Source organism: Trichosurus vulpecula, chromosome 9, assembly GCF_011100635.1.
Source record: "Trichosurus vulpecula isolate mTriVul1 chromosome 9, mTriVul1.pri, whole genome shotgun sequence".
NCBI classification, from domain to species: Eukaryota; Metazoa; Chordata; class Mammalia; order Diprotodontia; family Phalangeridae; genus Trichosurus; species Trichosurus vulpecula.
Window position 1 is genome coordinate 155,007,991 of NC_050581.1, and position 13,214 is coordinate 155,021,204.

Genomic DNA, 13,214 nt, shown 5'->3' on the forward strand with positions numbered 1-13,214 from the left:
GATTATTAAGGGAAATCTCTTCCAGTTCTACGTCTACGAGGACGTACCCACATGCCCCTCACTCTATCCGTTTTCCGTAGAAAATCTGAGTCTGATAAGGAAACTGGCTGGGATTTAGGCTGCACTCTCGAGGACTACAACTCCCAGCAAGCCTTGCGCCCAGCAGGGGCCGGATGAATGACGGGACCGCGGCGGAAGTGACCTAACTCGAGGGCGGGTAATTTCGACTCTGGCGGGAGAAGAGCGGTTGCCGATTTCAGTGGCTGCCCCCGGGTCTGGAGCCCCCGGAACCGCGATGGCTCAGCCAGAGGAGGACCGGTGGCCTTCGCGTTTGGTCCAGATGAAAGTGAGTGCGGTCGGATCTCGCCCGCGAGCGGAGGCGGCGGCACCGGGAGTCCCCGGGGTGTGGAAGCCGCCCGGCTACTGAGGAGCCCCGGGCCTGGGCGCGGTCGCCTCTGGGAGCGAGAGGGCTGAGGGGAGGTGGGCGAGCGCTGGGCTCGGCTTGGTCCCCCCTCTTCCTCCCCCCAGCCTAGGGCTCCCCCCCCTTTCTACATATTTTGTATTGATGGAGGTGGGGGTGATGGGGGGGGGGTCGCTGTGTGCGGAGCGCTGAGCCTGGATAGGCCGGAAGACCAGAGTTCAAATCCCGCCTCTGACATTTCCTAGTTGGGGGACCAGCCTGGCCAACTCCTTTCGCCTCTGTCTGCCTCAATGTTACCCTCTGCAAAACGGGGATAGTAGCATCCACCTACCTCCCAGGGGTGTGGTAAAGGTGGAGTCAAGTGATGTTTGTAAAGCGCTTAGCTCTGAGTGCACTCAGCGCCTTCTGTCTGCAAGGCCCTGTCCTAGGTGCTGGAGAGGAGGCTCCCCTGCCCTAGGGAAGCTTGCATTGAGAGGCGAGAGGGGGCCGGCCCCCAGGGCTGTGTGTGGCTACAAATATAGTCATACGAAGTACCTTTAAATTTTATATTTATGCACGTATTGGTATATAATAAATAAACGATGTATTATCGTTACAACAACTATATGTTTATACATAAAAGTTATATGTATATATATATATAAATGTTTGAGGTTCTAAGCCCAGTGGTAGCTGTTTCATAAATTCTCGCTCCTTTCTCCCCCATTTAAATTATACACACACATATATACATGCACACATATATACATCTAGAATTTATATATAATATAGTATATAGTACATATATCTATGTGCATATGTGCATGCACAAATTAAATACACTATATATGGTTTTGGAGAAAATAAAATAATTGTGAAGGGCTTTGCAAACTTTAAAGTGTTATATAAATATTAGTTACTATTATTAATGGGGAGCCATAGGAGTTTATTGAATATAGTAGTGACATGCAGACTGTAAGTATTAGCACATATCAATTATTAAAGAAAATTCCATATATAATTACATATGGGATATCGCTTACATATCCCTTATATATAATTACATTGTAAATCCTTTATTATAATAGTGCCTTTGTATATTAATTACATAATCTTAAAATTAATTATATATAATGTAGATGGTTTGTAAATCTATAATTAATTTGTATATTAGATACATGTTTACAAATTAACATATATTTTAATTTTTTATTACTTAAAGCTCTTCCATAATAGTTGATGATATATGATAATATATCATGTGTAATAATTGATCATATATAGTATATATTTAATATTGTGTATATTATACTTGACTTTGGAACTGATTTAAAGATAACCCCCAAAGTAGAAGTTACCATAATAATGGAAAGAATTCATGGGTATTATTACCACTGCTGTAAAACTGACAGAAGACCTTAGGGTTTAGTGGCATCTACTTTCTCATCTCCCCAAAATTTTAATGAAAATGGCCTACATACATGTAAAGAGGAATTCCTTGAAGAAATTCTGAGAAGGAAACAGTCAGGCTTTCACTGACAGTTTTCCACAACAGACCACATATTTTCAGTTGCAGTTGGCCTAGAGATTACAAGATATCATTTTGTTAACAAAAATCATTTGTTTTACTAGAACAAAATGCATCCTTAAAGGCTCTCTTCCAATAAAGTGTGTCATATACATATGTCAAGATTGTACAAAAGGCACAACCGCAAAGGTATTTGGTTCTGTGGCCCTGTGTATCTATATCATACAGGGAGATGATACTTTCCAAAAGATGTTGGCCAAGTGCTGAGGCTAAGTGGGCAAATAATACCCTATAGATGCTCCTGGATGATCCCCTCATGCTGATTTCTGTAGTCCTCAAATATCAGAGGGCCTGCCTCCTCATGGAGATCCACAGTTATGCTAAAGATAGCAGGCTTACATTCCACGTAGGAAGAACCAAGTGGAATACACATTCATATCGGCATACCTATGGAGTTAGGTCATCAATATGTATGTAATGGGGTCATGTATCATTGGTAAATGTTAAACATGGACAATGGCCTGGCCCCCAAATTGAATGAGAAGAGAGTAGGCTGATTTCATTTGAGAAATTACACATTGCTTTCAATGACTGACATTAACACCAGTGTTCTCCCAGCAGCATGGTGTAATGGACTGAGACCTGGCCTTGGGAGTCAGAAAGACCTCGGTTCAAGTCCTGCTTCTGATACTTACTGGCTGATACTGATACTTACTGTGACCCTCTGACAATCCTGTAACGCCAGTGTGCCTCAAGCAGTTGTTGAAGGGGGCTGCTTTGCCTTGGTTAGGGGAGTTTTCTCACTAGGAGTTTCTGCTTCATCGAAGTCACCTTTGGCTCTCTGTGTCTGCCTACGCTAACAACACACTCTTGAAGGGTAAACATGGTGAAACATGTCTGGTGGAGATAAGCACCATTTCCCAGGATGCTCTGGACCCTTCCCAAAAGGTCTAGTGCAAAGTGCTCTGGACTAGATAATTGTGAGCCGATCTAGGCTCCAGCAGCAATAGTGACAGCTCACATTCTATGAGACTTTAAGTTTTATAGAAAGTGCTTCCTGATTAATAACCTTGAGACATCTGAAGTATTCCCTTCATTTTGCAGATGAGGACACCAAAGGTCAGAGAGGTAGATCAGCTTGCCTATGGCAGCACAACTCTTAAATGTCAGAGCTTGAATTCAAATTTAGGTCTTTTTCCACTCCAAGCTTGGTATGGAGTCCCTGGGCTGCCTTCTCCACTCATTTACCACGCAGACTTAGGCAAATTAATTCCCCCCAATAAGCATTTAGTAATTGCTTCTATATGCCAGGCACTGTACTAAGTCCTGGAAACACAAATACTTGCAAAAATAAAGGCAGTCCCTGGTCTCAAGGAGCTTATGTTCTAATGGAGGTTCAGTTCAGTTGTTTTTTCCTTGTGTCCAACTCTTATGACCCCATTTGGAGTTTTCTTGGCAAAGATACTGGAGAGTTTGCCATTTTCTTCTGCATTTTGCAGATGAGGAAACTGAGGCAAGAAGGGTTAAGGGACTTGCCCAGGGTCACACAGCTAGTAAGTGTCTGAGGCCAGATTTGAACTCAGGAAACTGAGTCTTCCTGACTCTAGACCTGGCACTCTCTCCATTGTGTCACCTAGCTGGAAGCAATGCCTAGAAGGAAGCTCAAAAATGTATGTGTGGAGGTGTTGTTGGGAGGCTGATGAAATCTACAGAGTGAGATGGAATTTGCAGGATGAGGAGAGTGCTATGGCTTGATGTGGAAAAAATCCAGAGTCAGGAGTAGAGCCCAGAAAATAAATGTCTCAATTTCCTCTTCTGTAAAATGAGAATAATACCTATGCTAGTTTCTTTACAGATTGTCATGAGAATTTGAGATGATATATGTAAAAGTACTTAAAAATGTAGAAAGTGCTATGTAAATTTAAGGTATTATTTTGAAAGTATGAAACCATGTTTCAAAATAATAGTCAGTCAATCAATAAGCATTTAATAATCACATGGGCGAGGCATTGCTAAGCTCTGGGGATTACAGAGAAAGGCAAAAACAGGCTTTACCCAAAGAGGTTACATTTCAGTTGAGGAGGCAGCATATAAATAACTAAATATCTACAACATTCGTACGATATAAATGGAAGGTAATTTTCACAGAGAAAACATCAGCAACTTGGATTTTAGTTTTTGTTTCTACTGATTTTAACACAACATTGTGTTATTCTGGGTAGGTCACCTTTGTGTGCCTCAGTTTCCTCAACTGTAAAGTGAGGATAATAGCATCTACCTTACAGGGTTATTGTGAGGATCAAATGAGATAATATTTGTAAAGGTGCTTAGCCCAGTTCCTGGCACGCAGTGGGCGCTATGGAGATATTCATTCCCTTCTCTTCTCTTTTCCCCTATAATTAGATTTTGAAACCTATACTTGAACCTTGACTTTTTGGATTTCTTGAGCCTAGCAAGAATTATGTTTCCTGGACAACCCCTCCTTGCCTGATTGGTGCTCTAGCAGGTCTGACAGCCCTCCCTTTGGCTCTCCCTGGCCCCAGTCTTTCCTAGGCATATTAGCCCTTTTTTTAGTGTTGTGTAATAGAAAGAAATAGTACTGGATTTCTAATCAGCAGGTCTAGGTTCTTGTCCCATTGCTATAACAAGCATTAGCATATGAGGCAAATCACTTAATGAAAAATAAGGGGCATTATATAGTGTATTAAGGTTTATAAAGTGCTTCACATCCAGGGTCACATTTGGTTCTTATGACAACTTGTAACAACAATGCTACTTGCTGCTACTGTGGCTGTGTAAGGCCAATGACACCAGCACACATGAGGGCTACTAGCACAGGTTCCTTGATCTGCTTTTCTAAGGAAAGCAACTTTAAGGGGTTAACAATCTTACTTTATTTAAACATACATATGTCATTCACTTAGTTCAGGGGGAAAGGTCAGCACCCTGAACTTTCAGAGAAAATACAAACAGAAATTAGAAGTAGAAAAAATTACAGAAACCAACAGACAGGCTTCTATCTGTCTGACCAAGTCACAATACATAGTTACCAGAGAGAGAAGCACCAACATCTGGGTTTTCAAAGCAGAGGGGGGCTCTTAACGACTACCCAGAGTCTTATCTGGTGATGTGACCATGCGTCCAATGAGTGAAACTCCCAAAACAAAACACCAGCCTTAGAGTATATATACACTTCTCAGGGTCAGAGGGCATCACAACCATGCCACTCAAAGCCATGTGACCTAGGCCTTCCCGTGACTTAAGCAGGTCACCAAAGACGCCTGATTCAATCAAAGACTTGATTGAAACAAAGGCAAGACTCAAAGGCACTTGATTGCCTGACTGTTGAGAAGCACTCCAGAACAAAAAACAGCAAAAAGTCCCATTACACAACCCGGTGAAGTAGATACTGTGGCTGGTTTTGTCCCCATTTTCTGATGAGGAAATCGAGGCTTAGGTAGGTTCATTGACTTGCCCATGGTCATGTGGTTAGTAAATATCAGAAGTGGAATTCACACCCAGATCTCTCTGATTCCCAAAGTTCTTTGTTCCTTCTGCTATACTATGCAACCCTCTATGACCTTCATTTCGTCAACCATGAAATGAGGCTCCTGAACTAGATGATCTCTTGTGGTGTATTATTTTTATGATCAGCTTCTTTGATGGTCTGGGCTGTGAGAGCAGAAGAGTAGAAGAGCCATGCTAAGGCTGATGAGTTGGATGCCTCTACCCTAAGCAGTAGAGTGGAACACTGAAAAGATGAGAAGACAAAAAGTATTGTTACAGTCCTTCCTGGGGGATCTAGAAGGAAGGTTTAGTGTAGGGCGGAGAGGTTCATTTTATGAAGATTTGTTGGTTAATGCTAATGATCATGCTTGTTTCCTAACTAATTTTGAAACTTTGAAGTATTTTTGATGTGTTTTTATATTTCAGGCAGTAGATGATTTGCTGAGATGTGGGATTTGCTTTGATTATTTCAACATTGCAATGATCATTCCTCAGTGTTCACATAACTGTAAGTATGGGAATGTTTTCTTATGAGTGTGTATGAGGTGTACTCTTCTCAATATCAAATTGGCATTTAGCACTGTCAACTTGGGGTAATGCGGTTAAACACACATTTCTGGTAAATGGCTTCTATTTAATAGATCTTATAATGTTCCTGTTTTGTCTTTTCACGCCATCGTTTCTTGACGTTTTTATCACTTTTATAGCATTGGTGATAATAAAGATTTTGGTCATACCGCAAGGTAATTTGTTGTCAAACACTCATAGAACAGGGCTAACATTAAGCCCACTTTAAAAAAATGGTATACAAAATTAGAAGACAAAATTGGCCAACCAATTTAATTAATTCTTGAGTTAGAATTACAGGGCTTGAAAATCTTTATAAAATTTAGACAAATTTGCATAATTTTTTTTCAGTGAGAGCATTCCAGGCATTAAAAAGCAATTTAAACTGCTTTAATAGCTGATTCTAAGAGTCATGTGTTGTAATGTATTTATCCTTTTGTTCATTCTCCTCCCAGACTGATAAAATTTGAGGATTGCTAAGTACTTAAAAATTCTTTATACAATAGCTTAAAGTAGTTAGAATGAAGATGCTAGTCATTGTCCCAGTTTTCAGGTGCCAGTTATTCAGTTTTTTTTATCATCTAGACCTAGTCTTTCTCATCTTCTTCTTGTGTTAGGTGGGGGAACTTGGAAAATTTATACCAGAATTTGGATTGCTGCTAAGTATAGCTTTGATGAAATGCTTGATGAGAGATAGTGTTCGAATCACTGCATTTGTGGATTTCAGTTATCATGCCATTTTTTCTTCAATTATGAATAATTAAGAGTCAACTATCTATCTCTATCTCTAGTGTCTTTGATCAGTAGAGAAGATAACCTTGTTACTTTATTTCTTCTATTTTTTTGTCATCCCCTTCCTCCCCCCTAGCCAACCCATATTATCTTAATGTAATTAATGGAGGGGCCTTTAACTGCTACAGTTATTCACATGTCCAAAAGTTAGTTTATTTTATGAACCTTTTGTTTCTACCCTCTGAGATTCTGAACCTTCAACAGGTCATTTTTTAAATAATAAGAGAATAAAACACTATTTATCACAATTTCCCTCAAATCTCAAAGTAGCTTTGGTCTTCAGTGTTGTTATAATGACGTAAGTGCCTTCAGTGACTTGGGGTCAGTTGGTTTAGTTGTTTCACATAGCATTCATTGGATATTCAGCTATCATTGCCCTGGGTGAACTGAAATCAGTGACCTAAGGGCCTATCCATGTATTAACACTCTCAGAACTTTTCTGAAATGTTCTACTTTTCTATTCTATTCCCTTTTGTTTTTTTGCTCTAATTTATTTGCTTTGGATATGAGTAGCAAGTACTGCATTTATAATTCGTTTATTATTGTTGAACATTTGAAAAGTTTAGATAAATTGATTCAGACTCATGGAATGAGAGAGTATTTATGCTATGCTGATTTTCCACACATAAATCCTATGAAATAAAAAACTGTCTACTTTTAATGCATTAATGATTTTAAATGATAGTTTTCTTAGGAAGCAGCAGTTTCTCTCTCTTTGTAATTAAAAATCCTCAAAATATCTGTTCCTAGGCTGCTACTTTAAAATAACTGCTATATTATTAAATTAAGGATAGGAGGCACCATTTTTCTCTTGAGCCCTTGACCCACAAGGGAAAAAATATAAATGGAAGACTTCAGAATTTAAATAAATGAATTTTTTTAGAATTAATATAGAAAAATGAATATGTTTCCTTCAATGCCTTTTTAAATGAAAAGGAGAGCTCTGTTTAACAAATAGTAATAAATGTACTTTATCATTTAAGGGGATGTGAGGGAGGAGAACACCGAGAAGGAAAACAAAGGAAGTGAGGAGATAATCAAAGACTTGAGAAGCTCAGTATATTCTGAAGTGAGTGTGCAAATTGGAGGTTGTTGGCACAACCATTTGGAAGCTTTTTATTAGTTCTCCAACATCATTAGTACTTTCCTGGGAACCATAATTTTTACTTTCATTTCAAAACTTTATGGTTAATTCCCGAAATAAAGCATTATTTTCCCATGGAACTGAGTCTAAAGGTTTTGTACTATTCAAAGAAACAACTTAGGATTTAGACAATTTACTTAAGAACTTTAGGGAATGTTCCTCTCTTTTGATGTTCATAAAATCACAGAATGTAAAAGCTGAAAGTGACTTTGATCATCTAATTATATCCTTCTCATTTTATAGATGAGGAAAATGCATCTGAGAGAGATTGTGTTTGACTTGCTCATAAGTAATTCAGTGGGACCCAAACACAGGTGTTCTGATCACGGCTCTGTTGTTCTTAACATCCTTATTGAGAGTTTAGAGTTGCCTCTCAGTAATGCTTGAAAATTACATTAAAATTAGCCTCTACTTCATAATTGTGGGGCTTTTTATTTTCTATACACTTGATCCTTGTTGGGTCTTAACGGGGAGAAAGCCAAATTCACAATTTAAACATACTCTTTGGAAAAAAAGAATGAGTTAACCCACCATTCAGAGCTATTCGGTCACCTTATCAAATATTCAGCGACCCTACCTTGAATGGAATAGCTGCTGATTCCACCAGGGGATACTCTCCTCTGCATTGTACCTCACCAATTTATGTTTGTCTGTAGTCTGATAAAGTTGAAATTAAACCAAAAGCTTAATTTCTTCATAATTACAACAGGAGTTCTTAACTTTTTTTGTATGTCCTTGGGCTCTTTGGTTTGCTGGTGATGCTTATGGACTCCTCAGAATAAAGTTTTTAAATACTTAAAATACATATGATTACAAAGGAATGAAATACAGTTTTCAAAATATTAAAAAATGTTATAGACCCCAGGTTAACGACCCCCAAATTAGAGGTTTCCTATTCCTGTTTTAAAGTAATATCGCATTGGATATGCAGAAGAAAAAACATTGTGAAGCTTGAATCTCTGCAAAGCACTGACTTGTTAATTTGCCTTACATTAAATATACATAGAATAATAAAATTGCCAGGAATATTCAAGAAATTCTGGGTTTTCTCAGTACTGAGTAAAATCTTACATTGTGTTCTCATGCATTTTAATGCTAGATGTGGGATATGGTCATAGTGACTTAGAAGAAGAATGCCTGGAGGCCTTATACAATTGGAATCAGGAGACCTGGGCTTGAGTCCTGATTCTGATATTTATTAGCTGTATATTCTGACAGGGCAAGTCACCTCATTTCTCTGAGCCTCAATTTTCAAATGCATGGTATGTGGATAAAAATACTTGTACTAATTTGTCACAGAGTCATTGTGAGGAAAATATTTTGTTAAGCAAATAGTACCATCTAGATTCTAACAATCATTCCTTCAGTATTGGTGCTTAACACAGGAAGCTACATCTTAGAGTAAAGAGAGCACTGGACTGGGAGTTTGAAGGCCCAGAGGCTAGTCTCAACTCCGCCATGAACTGGCTGTGTGGGACATTGGGTAGATCTCTTTACCTTTTTAGGCATCAGTGTCTTCATCTCTAAAATGATGGGCCTGAAATTGAATGATTTCTAGGGTTACTTCCAGATTTAAGATTCTGTTTTGTGATCTGTGGCCTAGAGGTATTGTTAGATTCCTATGGAAATGACAGTTTTTCCAGACTTTTTTTTTTTTTGCTTATCGCAATTTTTTGATTTTTTTTGTGTCACCTTTATTTACAAATATGTCCCTTTCCTGTTCCCTGCCTAGTGAGCCATTCCTTACAATGAAGAATAAGAACGAGGGAAAAAAAAGAAGTTCTGCAAGAATATAATGCCTAAATCTTGTCCCATGTCCCATACCAGTAGTCCCCTACTTAGTGAAGAAGAGAGGGAAGTACATGATTTTAGTTTTTTTTTCAGGGTGAGGTTTGGTCACTATATAACCTTTATCTATTATTCATTTCTGTCATCTTCATATTATTAAATAAATATTATATTCTTTCCTTTTACATTGTTGGAGTCTAGTTGTTTATTGTTTTCCTGCTTTTGCTTATTTCGTTGTGCAGTAGTTCATTTGCATTTCCCTTGCACGCTTCCCTGAGTTTTTCATATTTAGTGTTTCTTACAGCATGGTAACATTTCAGTAGTCATAGACCACAATTTGTGTAGCCCTTTTTCCAGTGGAGGGATCTAGTTTGTTTCCAGCTATTTTCTACAACAAAAAGTGCTGCTATGAATATTTTGGAGTATTTGGGCCCTTTCTTTGTGCCTGTGACATCCATGAGTTATAATTTGCCTTGTTCTGAGCTCTCTTGCTCAAAGGATTTAGTCATTTTAAAAAGCCTAATTCCAAATTGTTTTCCACAATGCCTGGACCAATTTACTGCTGCACCAACTGTCTATTAGTATACCAGTCTTTCCAAAGTGCCTCCAACATTAACTATTTCCATCTTCTGTCATATTTGTCAGCTTTCTGGTTGTGAAGTGAAACCTCAGAGTTACTTTGATTTGCATGTCCCTTGCACAACCCCAAACTCTATTTTTTACCCTAACCTGATAGGATCATTGAGCAGCTCATTTCACCTTTTTGTACTTGAGTTTCCCCACATTTTATATGTTGTTCATAGTTTGCAGTTCTTTGGAGAATTGTTTGTGTGCTCTATGCCTAGCACATAGTAAGCACTTAACAAATGCTCGTTGATTGACTGACTGACCATTTTTTTCTTTGGGAGTAACTCTTGGTCATATGTTTGTGTTTTAAGTCCCCGTATGTATATCTTGGATATTGGAGCTGTATCAGAGATAACTGTTGAAAAGGGATTACCCCTGACCACCAAAATTAGAATTTCCCTTCTTGTCCTAAGTGCATTGATTTTGTTCATGCAAAATGTTATGTTTCATGTAGTTAAAATATGTTTTATTTTTTATGATTACCTTTATCACTGGTCAAGTCAACAAGTATTTGTGAAATGCTTTCTATATGCCAGGCACTGTGCTAAATCCTGGGAATACAAACCAAGGTAAAAACAATTCCTGCTTTCAGAAAGCTCACAATCTAATGTGAGAGACAGCATGCAAACAGGATATGACTAGCTAATCTGGAGGTAATCTCAGAGGAAAGCCTAGCATTGGGGGTGGGGCTGAGGGAGGAGGCTTGGTAAAGACTTCTTGTAAAAGGTGGGATTTAGCAGAGATTTGAAGGAAGCCAAGGAAGCCAGTAGGCAGAAATAGGAGAGAGAACATTCTGGGAATGAGGGACAGTCAGTGAGAATGTCCAGGGTCTGTAAGTAGAATGTTCTATGTAAGGAACAGGCAGGAGGTCATGTCACCGAATCTCAGAGTATGTAAAGGGGAGCAAGGTGTAAGAAGACTGGAAAAGTAGGAAGGAGCCAGGTTAAGAAGGGCTTTAAAAGACAAACAGGATTTTATGTTTGATCCTGGAAGTAACAGGGAACCACTGAAGTTTCTTGAATATGTATGTAATATGGTCAGCCCTGCAGTTTAGAAAGATCAATTTGACATCTGAATGGAGGATGGACTGGCATGGGGAAGAGACTTGGCAGGCAGACTCAGCAGCAGACTATTGCAATAGTCTGGGTGTGAGGTCATGAGAGCCTGCATCAGGGTGGTGACAGTGTTCTAGGAGAAGAAGGCACGTATACTTGTTTGGTTAAGAGCTCTCCCCTCTAGTTATAGCTGATCTAGTTCTTTTCTAATATTTTTAATGGTGTGACTTTTATTATTCAAGAGTCAGGAATTGTTGTTCAGATGTGTCTGACTTTGTGACTCCATTTGGGGTTTTCTTGGCAGAGATACTGGTGTGATTTGCCATTTCCTTCTCCAGCTCATTTTACAGATGAGGAAACTGAGGCAAATAGGGGTAAGTGACTTGTCTACGGTCACAGAGTTAGGAGGTGTCTGAGGCTGGATTTGAACTCAGGTCTTTCTGACTGTAGGCCTGGCACTCACCTCAAGCATACTTGGGTCGAAGTCTTGTTTCTGGCCACATTGATTCTGGGCAAGTCACTTAAGTACTCTGTACTGAGACTATGCATTTCAGAGAAGGTACTCACCTGTAATAACAGACTGAGTTATCTTATCTGAGAGTTCCTTAAACTAATGAAATTACAAGTCTTTTTCCTGTCACTATATCCATTTTCAGTTCATTTTGATATATAGTTTAATTTCTTTCAAATTGCGTTTTGGATTTCCCAGCAGTTATTCTCTAATAGGGAGTTCTCCAAGGAATTGATAATGTTGGGTTTATTGAATACTGGGTTATCTAATTCTTTTTTGAAGTCTGAACATTCCTAAAGTAGTTTCATTGAATACACTCAGTCGGGAGAAAATTAATAATAATAATTATGACAGCAACAGCAACGATAGCCTTTATATGCACTTTTTGAGACTTGCAAAGTGCATTCTGAGTGTTATCTCATTTGATCTTCACTATAACAGTGGGATGTAGGGGATATTCCCATAAGCATATTGAGGAAGAGAGGAGAAGCTCTCCCTAATGTCTGATGCATACACTCTCCATATTGCCAGCTACTGAAATTCTTCATTTTCTCCAAGGTCCAGCTGTGCTACTTTTCTGAAATTTTCCCAGTGTGGTGCAATGGAAGGAACCCTGACTTTAGTTTTAGAGTGTTTAGGTTCAGTCCCTGCTTTTCAGCTCACTCTGTCACTTATTTTGGGTATAACCTAAGGCAAATCACTCAGCCTCTGGGGCCGCAGATTCTTTGTACATAAAGGGAGAGGGTTGCATTGACCTTAGGGGGTTCCTAACCTTTTTGTGTCATGGACTCCTTTGGTAGTCTGGTGAAGCCTCTGAACCCCTTCTCAGAATAATGTTTTTTACAATTCATTTTTGAGGAAAGTATAATTTCAGTTAGTTTAGTGAAAATAAAGATGAAATTTTTTTTCCCATTCAAGTTTACAAACCCTCTGAAATCTATCCATGACACTGGACAGGGTGTCTATCGACCCCAAATTAAGAACCCCTGGGCTACATGACCTCTGAGGCCCCTTCCATCCTAAAGTTATAAATCTATGAACTTAGCTAGAAGTGGTCCCTTCCTTCCTGAGTTTGTCATTCTTCTGTTTAATCTCACCTATACACTTACATTCTAACTTATAATTATTTTTGTGCAAGTATTATCCTTCTTCTAGACTGTTAATTCCTTGGTTCAGAGGTTGTCGTCTTTTAATCTTTCTATCACTAGTCCAGCACAGTGCCCAGTATATATAGTAGGAGCTTAATAATTGTTAGAATTTAATTGAATTGAGAAGCCAATCTGATATTAGACAAT

At 38.8% G+C, this 13,214-nt stretch overlaps 1 protein-coding gene across 2 annotated transcripts in view; it reads left to right on the plus strand.

Annotated features, from left to right (window-relative positions):
* Positions 1 to 217: 217 nt before the first annotated feature.
* Positions 218 to 13,214, plus strand: part of RAD18 (RAD18 E3 ubiquitin protein ligase) — a 117,256-nt gene continuing 104,259 nt past the window's right edge. For both annotated transcript variants that reach the window (XM_036738471.1, XM_036738472.1), the window contains exons 1-2: positions 218 to 346; positions 5,862 to 5,943. In XM_036738471.1, the coding sequence (XP_036594366.1) occupies positions 296 to 346; positions 5,862 to 5,943 (133 nt within the window). In that variant the 5' untranslated portion in view covers positions 218 to 295. The remainder of the gene's footprint in view (positions 347 to 5,861; positions 5,944 to 13,214) is intronic.